This window comes from Sceloporus occidentalis, unplaced genomic scaffold (assembly GCF_023333645.1).
Source record: "Sceloporus occidentalis isolate IW3139 unplaced genomic scaffold, rSceOcc1.0.p SCAF_3, whole genome shotgun sequence".
Lineage (NCBI taxonomy): Eukaryota > Metazoa > Chordata > Lepidosauria > Squamata > Phrynosomatidae > Sceloporus > Sceloporus occidentalis.
Window position 1 is genome coordinate 51,555,951 of NW_028316983.1, and position 14,360 is coordinate 51,570,310.

General features: G+C 39.7%; 1 protein-coding gene across 1 annotated transcript in view; it reads right to left on the reverse strand.

Moving 5' to 3' along the window:
- Positions 1-14,360, reverse strand: part of RAP1A (RAP1A, member of RAS oncogene family) — a 134,202-nt gene that overhangs the window by 12,674 nt on the left and 107,168 nt on the right. The window contains exons 4-6 of the mRNA XM_089514413.1: positions 5,744-5,812; positions 5,247-5,303; positions 3,840-3,980 (exon numbers count right to left, since the gene is read on the reverse strand). Of these exons, the coding sequence (XP_089370539.1) occupies positions 3,840-3,980; positions 5,247-5,303; positions 5,744-5,812 (267 nt within the window). The remainder of the gene's footprint in view (positions 1-3,839; positions 3,981-5,246; positions 5,304-5,743; positions 5,813-14,360) is intronic.

Sequence of the window (14,360 nt, forward strand, 5' to 3'; positions counted from 1 at the left end):
CTATCAACCTGATTTGGAACAAACTTTCCAGGTCATGTGCAAAACCACTGAATTTAGAATTAGCTAAGCTTGTACAAGTTTGCTTAGAATTCTGGCATAATGGATAAAATTAAAACAACGTTTATAATATTGCAGCATTGTACACTCTTAACTTCTTTAATTAATTAATTCCATAACTGATATTGTAGTAATATCCAAGGATGTATGCAAGTTTTTGAAATCTCTGGTTCTTGTCACCTGAGGAAGTGGCCTAGAAATCTTGAAAAATTTTGTGCCTTTTTGTTTGGCTGAATAAAGGTATTGCAACAATACTGGTTCTGGAATTTGTCCTCTCATTTCTGTTTAAATTTTATTATGCTATTACTTTAATATGTGAACAGTTTAAATAAAAGAAGGGAAGTGCAGCTGTCAAAATGAATTGCCTCGCCTAGGTGGCACCTGATATTAGATCTTTCTTAGATGGTTCCTTCTCTGCCAGCTGAGAACGGCCCTATCTGTTTCAATCTGAAGTTGAATTAGCACAATTGCTCAAGCACTGGCTCTGTACTAAACACAATTGCCTAGACAGGATCTGCGAAGAAAACCTGTGATAGATTAAACCATTTAGTATTTTGATGATTACAATTATAGAGGCTTATACTTTCAAAACATTTTTAAAGAAGCCCCACAAATGTATTTATTTACGGTAATCTGAAATGTGTATAGCTACCAAGGGCTCAAGACTACTAAAGGCTCAAGACAACTAAAAAAAATGAACAATAATAACAAAAAGGTGGGTGGATGGGTAGGACAATATTTACATGTAGCCACTGAGATCCACTCATATGAAAGGACATTTTATTAAACCTTTTTCCTCAGAAGAAAATTGCTTTTCTCAGTGGGGGAAAAGGAATAGTAATTTTCAGTAGAAGAATGGCAAAAAGAGGTAGAGTTAAGAAGTCTTTCTTCTCCACATGGTGGTCTTTCACTTCCAACTACAACCTCAGCAACTACATTTCATTAAAATGTTGTGAACTAGGAAAAGTTAGTTTAGACTGCAATTGCCCAAATCCCAAGTGGGGGAATCTGGGTGTTGTAGTCCAAAAGTAACTTTTCCAAGTTCATTGGAAATCATGGAAGTATACATGATGTGCAGTTCCATCATTTGATGGTGTTAGAAACATGATGCTAGAAATGGGCATTTGACCTCCCTTAGCAGGGCTGTCCTTAACAGATGCTGTTAACAGCCATTCACAGAATAACCTACAGCATGAATGATGCCAAGGAACTGATAATGCAATATAAAGCCTATCAGCTTGGATTACACAGTGATCAGAAGTGATTATACTACCATGCCTGTTTAAGAGCTGTGATGGAATGCAACACAAACCCTATTTTATCAGGGGCAGGCCCCCTGTTGAGAAGCTCAGATACTATACAGCAAGGCAACTGCCACAGTAAGAACCTACTTCTGCCAACTGACAGACTTTATACATACAGCATTAGGAGATTGTTGTGGGCTGAAGTTACATGCACACAATGAGCCCCCCCTTCATTCAGGACTTCCATAAAGGTGAGTAATGCAGTATATGCTTAATTGTGGGGGGGGGGGGGGGAGTGTCAATGAATCATAAAAGAAGCTTTGCATTTTTTAAAAAAGGACCATTTAAAACAGTAAACTGAATGGAAAACAGATTGAAAGGGACTTTAAAAGTAGACTGTCAGTCATGACACCTACATGAAGATACAGGCCAGTTCAATGACAAGAACGTCAGATAAACAGATAGAAAATATGTACGATAGAGATCCCTTTAGTTAAAGCATCACACTACCAAAGTGTTTCGAATCTGACCACTAGTGTTGAACCCATCTTTTCTCTTGAGTTTTTGTGAACAAAGATCAAGACACAACAAACACAACATTCTCTGGAACTTGACAATTATTATAATTGCAACATGTTTTTACATGGTTATGAAATATGGGTTGAATACTGAGATGTGCACTGGAACACATTTAGGCTTCAGTAATAGACTCACCAATTTAAAAAGTCCTCAGAAAGAAAAATGCATCATCTTTTGGGTTCTGTGCGTAGTCCAGTTTTAGCATATGACATGGAAGTAAGTGGTATTATTAAAAGAACACAGCTAATGACAATTTGAAGCCAGTCAGAATATTGATAACTGCTTGGTAAAGCCAGGATTTTAGGTGACAGATATTAAGACTAATGCTAAGTGAAATGTGCTCAGTATTTTCAAACACAGTGCTCAATGGAAAACTATGAAGAAAGAGAATATGCAACATGACCTAGATTAGTTTCCCTGCTATGTTCTCTGTTCTCTGTATAGCTCTGGGTCTAGTCTTCCATATATTATTCAACTATGACTCCCATCTTCCATCTTTACTGCATCAGCTACTAGGACCAATGACACCCCAAAGGCTACAACTGGGGCAGAGGAGTATATCCAAAGATTTACCATGACCAGGGTGGAAGGCTGAAGGGGCAGGGTTATTGTTGTTTTTCTATTTCTTCCCAACACATTCTCATTTTTTTACCATTCACTAGACTGGGAGGGAAATAACCATACTAAGACAAGGGCCAGACAAGGGGCACAAATGGATCCATGGAGGACACCCTTGTGACCTGCTCCATTTCAACTCCTTTCCACTGTTTCTGGAGAAGAGAAGATCCTGGTAGCAAATATCCCATCATTTTGATAGGCCTCCCTCTTCAGATTGCAGGGGATTGCAGTGCAGGGGTACTTCCATGTCACCAATGGCATATTTGCCAGCCTGCCTAGGATTTGCTGCTTAAGGTGGTTACAAAGACAAGGCACACAATCTGTTGCATGCAATCAAGTATATATCTGGGAAAAGGTGCTTATTTACACAAATTAAACACTCCTCATTGTATCTGAATAGAATGTGATCCCACCAGCTTTTTGTGGTGGACTAGGGACTCCTCAAATGCGGCAGAAAAAAGAATTTCATTATTTTGCCAGAGTATCTGCAAGGATGCACATTAATGTGTGGCTGTCTTTTTGTTTTGTCTGCTCCATTTCTGTCTGCTCCATATTTCTGGCAGAGGGAAGGCAAATAGATGTGAATTTGTGCAGGCAAGTGAAGACAATTAACTGTTGATGCAAATGTGTGAAAACTGCAGCAATTTTAACAATACAACTGTGTGTAGACTAGCTGTAGGTCAACATAAAAGTTTTATTTTTCACGTGACTGAATTTAACAGTGCACCACTGAGTGAGATACTCCAAGAGTTATTCTCCACAGATTAGGAATAATAACAAAGACTAGGCTCTCAGAATTTATTTATTTTTAAAATCTTATAATGTTTAGAATAGCAGGTGACACAATGAAGAATGAGAGTGCTATGCAACTTCAAAATATTGGGGGGAAAGCCAAATACTTTTCAGCAGTACCTTTAGTCTAGTAAAGAGCCTCCAAAACTATCTTTAGCAGGAAGTTATAAGGGAAGCTACTGAGCCTTCTAAAAACATGACAACATGTTTAGCTATGTTAGTGGGAAGTGTTATTTGAGGACAGAGGAAATCTAGCTTGAATGTTTGCTTGTAAGCTATATCATGCTCATAAAAATCTTACTTCTTCTAGAATTTGAACTTTCCCAGAGTTCAGCCCTAGTTCAGAATATCTGTCATTTGTGACTAACTCTCCAGTAATGTCCATATGAATGAAGGCTCCCTCAAATATCTTAGCAGACTATTTTATTTTATCACAAAATTCATTCTGAAACTGTGTACTTTCAGTCATCTAGCCAGTGAGCAAACACAGATACTGATTTCTTTAGTTAAATCCCAATGGTCCAGAAAGCAAAGAAACCATTTACTTACATCTTCCGTATCCTTGACCCGTAAGATCTGTTCCCTCAGGTCCTGTAAGTCATTGAATGTGGACTGTGCTGTAATAGAATATACTAGTGCAAACCCCTGACCATTCTTCATATAGAGATCCCTCATTGCTGTAAATTGCTCCTGTAATCAAATACACAGAGACAGAGATATTATTAGCTATTAATTATAATTAGTTATTTAGTATAGACAGAGCAAGGAACTCAAGTTTAAACAGAGAACAAAAAAGGTCATGGCTAATTCACAAATTCCATTCATTGCTCTTGCAAAAATCCAGTGAAGCATGAGAGTTTAATTTTAAAGAAGTCAACTACTGAAATATCATATTAAAGGATAAAAATGGGATGGGCAGAAATAAAAATGTAATTTTTACCCCAATTATCACTTTCTGCTGCCTATATATTATTCCCCCTGATTGTCATCCTCTCTTCCTCCCACATGCACATCAGGATATTAAGCCAATCACGGTACACACATGATGGGAAAACTGTGTATCCATTCTGCATACAGTGCAAAGAACTGGATACATACTAAATCCATAATATGCAACCAATTGTAATATAACATATAAAATAGCCTTTATATGAGTAAGAATTTGAGAGTATCAAGAACCTCCGCAGATTTTAAGGTATAAGTATCAAATCTGCGATTCTCCAGATGGTGGTCAACTACCATTCTCGCTGGTGCTGACCATGCTACCGGGGGCTCATGCAAACAGGAATCCTAACAACATCTGGAGGTCAAGAGCTTCCCTACCATTTGGGGATCGTAGGCAACAATGATGGGACCAATTTTTCTCCCTGCACCCAGAAGTGAGGTGTCAAGATGTATTTAGGGTATATTGGAGGGGGGTTGGATACCCAAAAGAGGTGGTTGGTACTGCATAGAAAGGGAAAACTTTCCAAATGGGACTGTAATCTGTTTTTTATGTGGCAAATGTATTGAACCATTTTAAGATTCATTTAGCAATGCACGTACTTTTCACTGTATCACTTTAACCCATGTTTTCACTGTCAGCTTTAAACCAACAACATTTATTGCCACCATCATGAAGTATTTTAAAGTTCTAATGAAAAATCATCACATTGAAATTCTGTATTTGGACTCCAAATCCAAGTCAAATGAGACTACTGTCCATTCCTAATATAAACTGTATAGCTTTAACAGCTATGAAGAGGCTGACTTTAGACATAGCAGGCATTACTAATATATACTCATTGGGTGACATAATGAAAAAAAATATAAACATCATTTCATACAATAGCATGCCCCAAAGAAAGAGAGACACGTGCATCTCTTACAAGCTTACAATCTAAAAAAAAAATTCTTGCTATCTTAAGGTCCTCTCCAAATATTAACAATTAAAATTTCCAGAGAGATCTCACTTACCGTCCCTGCTGTATCAAGGATTTCAAGCATACATTGTTGACAATCTACTTCCACTTGCTGAAAGACAAAGAAGAAAGATATCCTTAAAGACTTTTAAAAAAAGATTCAGTGCTTCCTCTTATCACTCTTCTGAGTCTTATCACTATTTCTTGTGTGATCACAAGTCCCTGCAGATCCAAAAACAGTAGGTTGACAAATTGCAGGCAAAAGGCCAAACTACCCTAGTCCTTTTCTTTCAAACCCTCCCCCCATGGTAGTTGTGAGAATAAAATCAGGAGATATGCCCTGAGTTTACTGAAAGAAAATTGAGATACAAATGTAACTATTCAAATATAATAAATAATCACATGCCATTGCGAATGTGATTCTTACTATAGAAATAATGTGGGCCATGTGCTGCATGGAGATGTCCGTGAATTTTTATGCCAGGAGAAAGCTGAAAAGCACAAAGTTCTTGAACTGGGAGTGGGTGAAGAAAATATGACCTCATACTTTACCTTTCTGTATGAGTCTTCTATTGTGGGGTCATATTTTTCAACAAAAATTCCCTGAACAAACTGTACAGTCTGGGGGAAAAAACAGAGGAGAAAAGATCACAAAGAGTGAGCCAAATGCTTACAACTGAAGTTATTCAACAAGCGAATTACATAAAACATCTGTGAAGCACAAAGCCTTTGTGGAGGTCCCTTAAATTCAATTGCATGTTTCTAGCCTTGCTAGTGACACATCACAATCAAGGTGAATAAAAACACAGGGTTAAAATTTACTTGCATCTGCTTCAAACTATTTGACATATTTCAATAATATCTTTATGGTTCTAGATTGAAAATGTGTCCTCAGTTAGGAATGAAACCAGAAAATAAAAAAACATTTGGCCAGCCCAATGAATAGTAACACAATAATAGACAAAGAATAGACACATGGTTCTGCATAGTTTTCTATACTGTGTAACATACACAGCAATGTAAAATGGCAAAGAAGACTAGCTTAAACCTGAATTGTTTATGCCACTTGTCTTACGCATGGGTGACCATCACACTTCATGACTATACTGATCCCAATGCATAAGAACAGAGCAAAAACAAACATAAACCCACATGTACACAAGAGGAATGTTATAAAGTGAACCAACATATATTTTTAAAATTAGTCCATGAAAGTAAATATATGTACAGAAAAAAAGACTATTTAAAAACAAAGTTACAACTCAGGCTTAAACTACAAATTGTATCAAAGATAAAGTATGTTAAAATCATAGTTTTATTAATTACTCAAGAATAAGTATGCATAGCCCAGACCCAGATGGGGACCAGTGTGCATTGGTCCAGCAATTTTAAACCTGCTACCACACCTGTTCTTTAATTTATTTATTTTAGCACACTAGGGTTGTAATTTCTCACTAGGCTTCTTCTCAAAGAAAGAAAAAGCAATTTTAGCAATTTTCTTTACGTTGTTAGAATGTTCAAAAACCATACCGATTTTAAAGGCAACTCACAATTTGGGACTTATTCTGCACAAACATGGTTATCTTGCATAGAAAACAGCATTTTCTGTGCTGGAAACAATATTTCTAACATGGAATTATTATTTTCTGTGCAGAAAATACTGTTTGCAGCAAAGAAAATACTGTTTTTATATAAATTAACCATTTGAGAATTTACTACAGCATTTCCAGCACAGAAAATAATATTTTCTTTGTATAAATATTTCATTCTGCCTGGAAAATGCTGTCTCTTGCACATGGTTTCGTGACACTTAAAACCCATATTTAACCATTTTTAAATATTTCTGAATATTCTTTTTAGTCCTAGTACACACACACACACACACACACACACACACTCTCTCTCTCTCTCTCTCTCTCTCTCTCTCTCTCTCTCTGAATATTTTTCAAAGGAAATTAACATTCTCTGGGAGTCTTCTTTCTTTTTAACATCTGTGTGTGGCCGAGATTTTTAAATTAATGAACTGGGAGGAGATGAACTTTCCACACCCATACTGGCCCTAATCCAGATCAAGGCCATGGATGCTTCCTCTGGTGCAATATGAAATTAGACACAAAGTTGCATACCATGGCCAGGATTAAATCTTATTGAATAGAAAGCCCCACTAGCATAGTTACATTGTAGCCTCCTCCAATTCTAAAGTTATTTCCTCCATGAATAGCTTTGAGCAGCCCTTGGAACCAAGGCATTCTGGGAGGAGTGGCTTGGAAAAACCATTTATGGCTCTCCACAAACCACTTTCCCCATAGTGTCTTGGCTCCTAAGATCCTGAAGAGCCAGACACTGAGAAAAGAGGTAGCTCTGTATAGACCAGGCCTCTAGTGAGAGGCACAACATATATATGCAGCTGGTGGTTATGGATACTTCTTTGTAAATTCACTGATTTGTGAAATTGTTTATGATATAGTCCATTGTTTGAGTGGTTTGATTCAGTAAATCCCTTCTCTACATATTTAACATAGCACATTGGTTATTTGCTGTTAAATGCCATCAAGTCGACTTATGGTGGCCCTATGAATGAGAGACCACCCTATCATCAATAGGCCTGTTCAGGTTTTGCACACTCAGGGCTATGGTTTCTTGGTTGAGTCTATCCAACTGTGATGTGGTCTTCCTTTTTTCCTTCTATCTTACTAAGCATTATTGTCTTTTCTAATAAGTCATTTCTTCTCATGATATGACCAAAGTACAACATGATATGACCAAAGTACAACATGATATGACCAAAGTACAACATGCTGTATGACCCATTTATTAGTCTTTTTAGTAGTCCATGGTATCTGCAGAACTCTCCTCTAGCACTACATCTCAAATGACTACATTCTCTTCTTATCCATTTTCTTCACTGTCCAGCTTTCACCATAGAAATGGGAAATACAATGGCATGGACAATTCAAGCTTTGGCATTCAATGCTATATCTTTTACACTTCACGATCTTGTCTCATGTCTTCACAGTTGCCCTTCTAAGTCCTTGTTTTCTTCTAATTTCTTGACTGCAGTCTCCATTCTGTTAATGACTGAGCGATAGGTATGAAAAATCTTGTACTATTTCAATGTCCTCATTGTCTACTTTAAATGTATTTAAGTCATCTGTGCTTATTATTTTTGTTTTCTTAATGTACAAGCTTAAACTTGCCTTTGCACTTCCTTTTGACCCTAAAGTTCTTGCAGCAAACAGGAGGAAACATAGGGGTTATTCAGATGATGAAATTAATCTGGGATGAATCTGAGTTGATTCTTTGTTCACATGCATCCTGAATGCATTCAATTCAGTTGTGGGGGCCTGCCAAAAAAACAACTTAACCTGGGATAACTGGTACCGGGTTATTTTCTAGTTTCTAAAAAAACCCTGCATCAGTGGCAATGTAAATAACTATCCAAATAGACCCGAGATTTAATCCTGCATGACTGGCTGTCTTTCCCCTCCAATGAGGGGAGAAGAGGACTCTCTATTGCTTCCTCCCTGCCTCCACTGTCTCTTGGCAGCAGGCAATTCCAGGGAGCAGTGGAAGATACTGCCACCGCTGCCACTGCCTCAAGATAGTTGAGGTGGTCACCAGCACCCTTGGGGGGGGGGGGGAGACGCAGGGCTGGTGAGTATGTCTGAGAAACAGAACATGGAGAGATGTGAAGAGATGCGGTTCCAATTAAAAAATTGTGTAAATAACAAACCCAGAACGTGTGAGTTGACTTATCTACTTCATCCCACTAAAACAAACAAACATACAAACAAAAATACAAATCTGAATGACCCCAAAGTTTTCATTTCCTATGCCAAAAGGAGGAAAAGTGAAAGAGAGAGATATGAGAGGCTCATGTGGCCAATAGGCTAGCCTGTAAAAAACTGCTCTTGTCATGAAGCCAGGGTTAATAATCAACAATATGAAATGAAATATCAATTCATTTGACTTGTAGCTGATCTTCACTTACGTCTAGGTCTTACTAAAAAAGCTCAGCCATTATGACTTTTGAACACATGTATTTTATTAGCATTACATTGCCACCTTGTCTAATATGTTTTACTCTTCTGGAACGCTGCACAACAATGTTGGCATGAAAGCAGCCCTATGGTAGGTGTGGCAGGCTAATACCCAACGTATCTGTATTCTCAGTATCCTCTATCTTAGTTGAATTACTAAGGGATTCCTTTATGAGGACAGACAAACAACAGAAATTCCGAATAATCCAAATGCCTTCCTGACCTTCAAATACACCACCATATTCAAACAATCAATATGGTAACTAGAGGTAGTTAATATCCTCCTATGCTTAAGTGATCTCACATTCAGATACAATATTGGTTTATGGTATCACTTGGTTACCTCTCATGATCCCTTTTGTTCTAAGAAACTCCTCCTGTGACCCTTGGAACTATGATTTCATAATACCTAAATGTTTGTGCATGTGTCTTCATTGCCTGTCAACCTATGACAACACCATGAATGTCACTGAGTTTTCTTAGGAAAGGAATACTTGGAGATGAGTTTGCCAGTCCCTTCCCTTGAAATATAGCCTACCTAATCATCTCTAAATAAAGTAGACAGAAGCTCCACAAATATTTTTGTTCATTTTGAAAGCCATGCTATTTTATCTTTTAACACCATTTTGAGTACATGCAAAGCTGTTAACCCTCTCTTTTTAAAATATATTTTATTGAACTTCAAAAAGTATGATTACAAAGAAAAAAGTAGAAAAGATAGAGAGAAAGGAAACTGGTGGCACATAGAATATGAGCAAGGACTACTTATATATAGTGATACTTAAATATAGTGATACATTTTCATGAATTCAACATCTGGAAAATGCACATTCATGTGTAGCTAAAGCAGTAAGATCTTCTGACAACTGAATGACAGTTGGTGACTATTTATCTTTGAGCATAAGGTGTTTTGCAACAGCAGGATGTCACAATGGTGACCCTCAGTTAAATACCTCCCCACAGGAAAGCAATCTAAAAGAACATGTGCATCTACAAATGCCCAAGAGTTTTCTAATACAACATTAATACTCTGTAACACATCCAACTGCAAAGACACTGAACATGCTCAGATCATATGCCACGAGGAAGTACTGAATTGTTAATCCCCTTGCTGAACTCTACAACCAGCATAGTTACATCAGAAAAAGGCTGTAGGTACAGTGATCACAAATAAAGACACAGGAAAAATAAGCTGCTTGGAGGTGGCAGATTTTGTGCACTTCCTGCACCACTGTTGTGCAAACCTAGGAAAAATGCAACCACCAGGACATTTCACCAGCAGGAATCCAACCTACAAGTTACCTTGGAAACGGTCCCTATGAATTTGATCCCAGGACCCACCGACCTGTTTAACCCTGTTTAAGTAGTAACTTTTACTTCCTTTTCCCGGTTATCTTGGCTTTGCTAGCTATGAGAAGGGTGTAGTTAGTCTCCCAGGGACCACTGCTTTGGTGTTCTCCATCTCCAATATGTTATTAATCATGTTCCACACTGGGAGTATGGAGATACCCAGGACTTTTGCTTTATCCTAAAATAGGAGAGCATAACCACTCTTATTTCCGTTCTTTCTCTTCTGATATTTCTGAATCTTTCTCTTTGACCAATTGCAGAGTCAAGCTTGTGCCGTTATAACTTGGGCTGTGACAACTACACTTGGGCCTTCAGAAGAGAGATTCTAAATGCATACCAGATTGCCCAACAAGATTAAAAGCTTTCTGCATGGCAGGGGGTTGGACTGGATGGCCCTTGCAGTCTCTTCCAACTCTATGATTCTATGATTCTACAATCACTAGTGGAGAACATATTTGTGGACCTCGTCTGTTTTCTATTCTTCTTGCATGCTCTACTTTACTGCTGATACCACAGTATACCGCAGTGATGGCGAACCTTTTCAGGTTCGCGTGCTGGGGGGTGGGGCTTCTGCCCCCCAGGACAGGGGTGTGTGCTAGGGGCGGGACTTCTACCCTCAGAGGTGGGGTTTCCACCCACCAGGGGCATTGCTTCTTTCCCCACCCTTTCCCGGGCTGGGGAAGGTTCAGGAGGGGTGGCGATGAGAGAGCACCGATTGCTCCTCCTCCTTCTCCTGGACCTTTGCTGAACCCCAGCTGTCCTTGGAGGGAAGCTGAGATTCAGCAAAGGCCTTTGAGAGGAAGGAGGAGACGCCACACACTGTGTTCTCCTTCTCCTGGTCCTTGGAGGGCAGCTGAGATTCAGCAAAGGCCTCTGAGGGGAAGGAGGAGATGGCACACGCTGTGTCCTCCTTCTCCCAGTCCTTTGCTGAACCTCAGCTGTCCTTAGAGGGCAGCTGAGTTTCAGAAAGGCCCTCTGGGAGGAAGAAGGAGATGGCACGTGCTGTGTCCTCCTTCTCCTGGACCTTTGCTGAACCTCAGCTGTCCTTGGAGGGAAGCCGAGATTCAGCAAAGCCCTCTGAGAGGAAGGAGGAGATGGCATGCACTGTGTTCTTCTCCTCCTGGATTTTTGCTGAATCTCTTGAGACCGAGCTCTGAGGGAGGAAGGGCCAGTGAGGGAGCCCAGGAGCCGGCATGCAGCCGTTCCTGAGCACCCCCGCAGGCCTTTCTTCTCTCAGAGTTCTCTCTCGGGGCGGAGTTCTGAGGGAAGAAGGGCCCATGAAGAGATCCAGCAGCTGGCACAGCGCCGTTGCTCCCCTCCCATGGGCCTTTCCCTGCCCCCAGCTGTCTTTCCAGAGACAGCTGGATTCTGGAAAAGGTCTCTGGGGAGGAGCGACTGGCATGTGCCAGTCACTCCTCCTCCCCCCACCCTTTCTTAGCCTCCAGTTGTCTCCGATAGGCAGCTGAAGGCCGGGAGAAGGCTGGGAGGAAGAGCCAGACGCGCGCGCCTCTGGCTCCTTCTCCCCAGTGTCATTTTCTGGCCCAAAAATGGCAGGGAGGAGGAGGAACGGGCACATGCGTGCCTGTTTCTCCTTCCCCAGGGGCCCGTGCCTGGAGAAACGGCCTCGAGTGCCACTTCCGGCATGCGTGGCATAGGTTCACAATCACAGGTATACCATAACATGCAAACTAGCAAAATCTGGTTGAAATTGTGTCCAGGCTTAGATAGAGGCAATAACATGAAAGAAGCCAGCATCTGAAAACTAAGAAAAATAGTAAAAGGGACAAAGTAATCAGGACCTATAACTAGAAAAAACAACAGAGAAGTGGGATAAAAAGGAAGTCAGAAGTTGGGACGTAAAATGTAAGTGATGTATCAAGTTCCAAATAAGTACTTCGTTTTATATTACTATCTGATCTCATTACAGAACCAAGGGCTTATCTACAGTGCACTCACGCCATGCGTAGATGCATTTTACACGGCTTCCAGCTTACGCGGAATCCACACTGGGAGTAAAACAATGGGTGTGCGCCTGTGGCGTGCCTGCGCAACACCGCCACATGCATGCGCCCCATTATTTCCTATGGGGCTTGAGCATAGGCGGATTTTGCCTTACACGAGGGGTTCCGGAACAGATCCCCCAAGTCAGTGGAGGGCCCACTGTATTCCTCATCCTATTCAAATAGAATACAAACCCTCCACATGAAATTTGGAGGAATTTAGACTTTTTGGCGGGGGAGGACACCTCAAACTCTGTAGAAAAAGGAATTGCAGTTCTTATTGGAGCATCCGCAAGGATGCACATTATTGAACATGTGGTCATCCACTTGCTTTGCATGGATTCCCATGGCTGTACATTTTCAGCAGATGTAGGGTGAATAGATGCAGGTTTGTGCAGGAAGTTGAAGACAAGTGTCAATGCAAGCTTGTGAAAATCTACAACAATTCACTGAATACGCTTGTGTAGACTAACCCCTAGATAACAATTTCTGTGCTTCTGATTCACAACCAATTAAAAGATATTTATTCATCTATCACAACCTCCATGAGAAATCTAAAGCCAACAATTTCTACATGGGATTTGGCAATGGATCTTGAATTATTTGTGCTGCAAAACCCATTTCCTACAGACACCAGTCTCCCTATGATTTAAGTCTGAGTTTCAAGGAAAGGTTTTAAGGCCAGATGGAACAGTCAGCATTAACTGTCAAGTAGAATCTTCTCCTGTTCCTTAAAATAAATAAATAAATCACTAGACAGGTATAAAGCATTTCCCCTTTAAACATAGCACAGTACTTTCGGCTCATGTGAACAGCTTTGTGCTATCAGCTCTTAGAAATCATAGGCACCCTTTAAACAACAGCCCCATTTTGTTCAGGGTCAATGCTGGGATTTTGTTCATGATGACAAACACAAGTACTATCGCTCCTAATAAGTGGTTTCAGATTTTAAAAGGCAAGCTATCTGCAAAAGGCATCATTGTATTTGGAGGAGTGTTGAATGCTTCACTGATTTCCCAATAAGGGAGAAAATAATTTTCTAGCTTTCATGTTCAAGAATATGTCCCAGCAATGGAGGGAGGGAAGGAGGAAATGCCCACTTGAAATTCATTCTTCCACCCTAGCACCACCTACATTGTCTCCTAGAAAAAGATCAAGGCATCTGCCAACGTGTCACTACAATGGGAACTCAATATAATCACTTTTTAATATGAAAGGTTCTCTCCTACCCCCCTTCCCTCCCTGTCTCACACACAGTGCAGTGTACCTGCAAAGAAGGATAAGTCATTAGACAAACATATAGTATGGAGATCAAAGAACTATAATTGAAGCTTAGTCTGTTATTTATTGCTAAGGAAACATAGAGATTTTATTCTTGGTTAATACAATAAAATCTCACGTGGCCATGCATCATTTGTAAATAGTTTAAAACCTACAAAGATCTTGGCTATTTTTTAAACACAGAGAGCATGTATTCTAAGTATCTAGAGCGAGCTCTCCTTCATGCCACCAAATTAGAATATAAATGAATTCAACACTGGTACATTATTTTACTGGCTTGGAACATTCTGTATTTCATGTATGCTTTGGAACAGCATACTGATGTAATTTATCAGTTATATCGGTCTTCTGAGACTAGTGAAAAGCAAATTACTAAAGGCATAGAAACCAATAATCCTTTAAGGATTAGCTTGCTGTAGTAGGAACTTCTGTAGGCGAACCACCAGCAATTATTATTTATATATTGCCATCTATGTGTAGAGTGTTTTACAGAGCAAA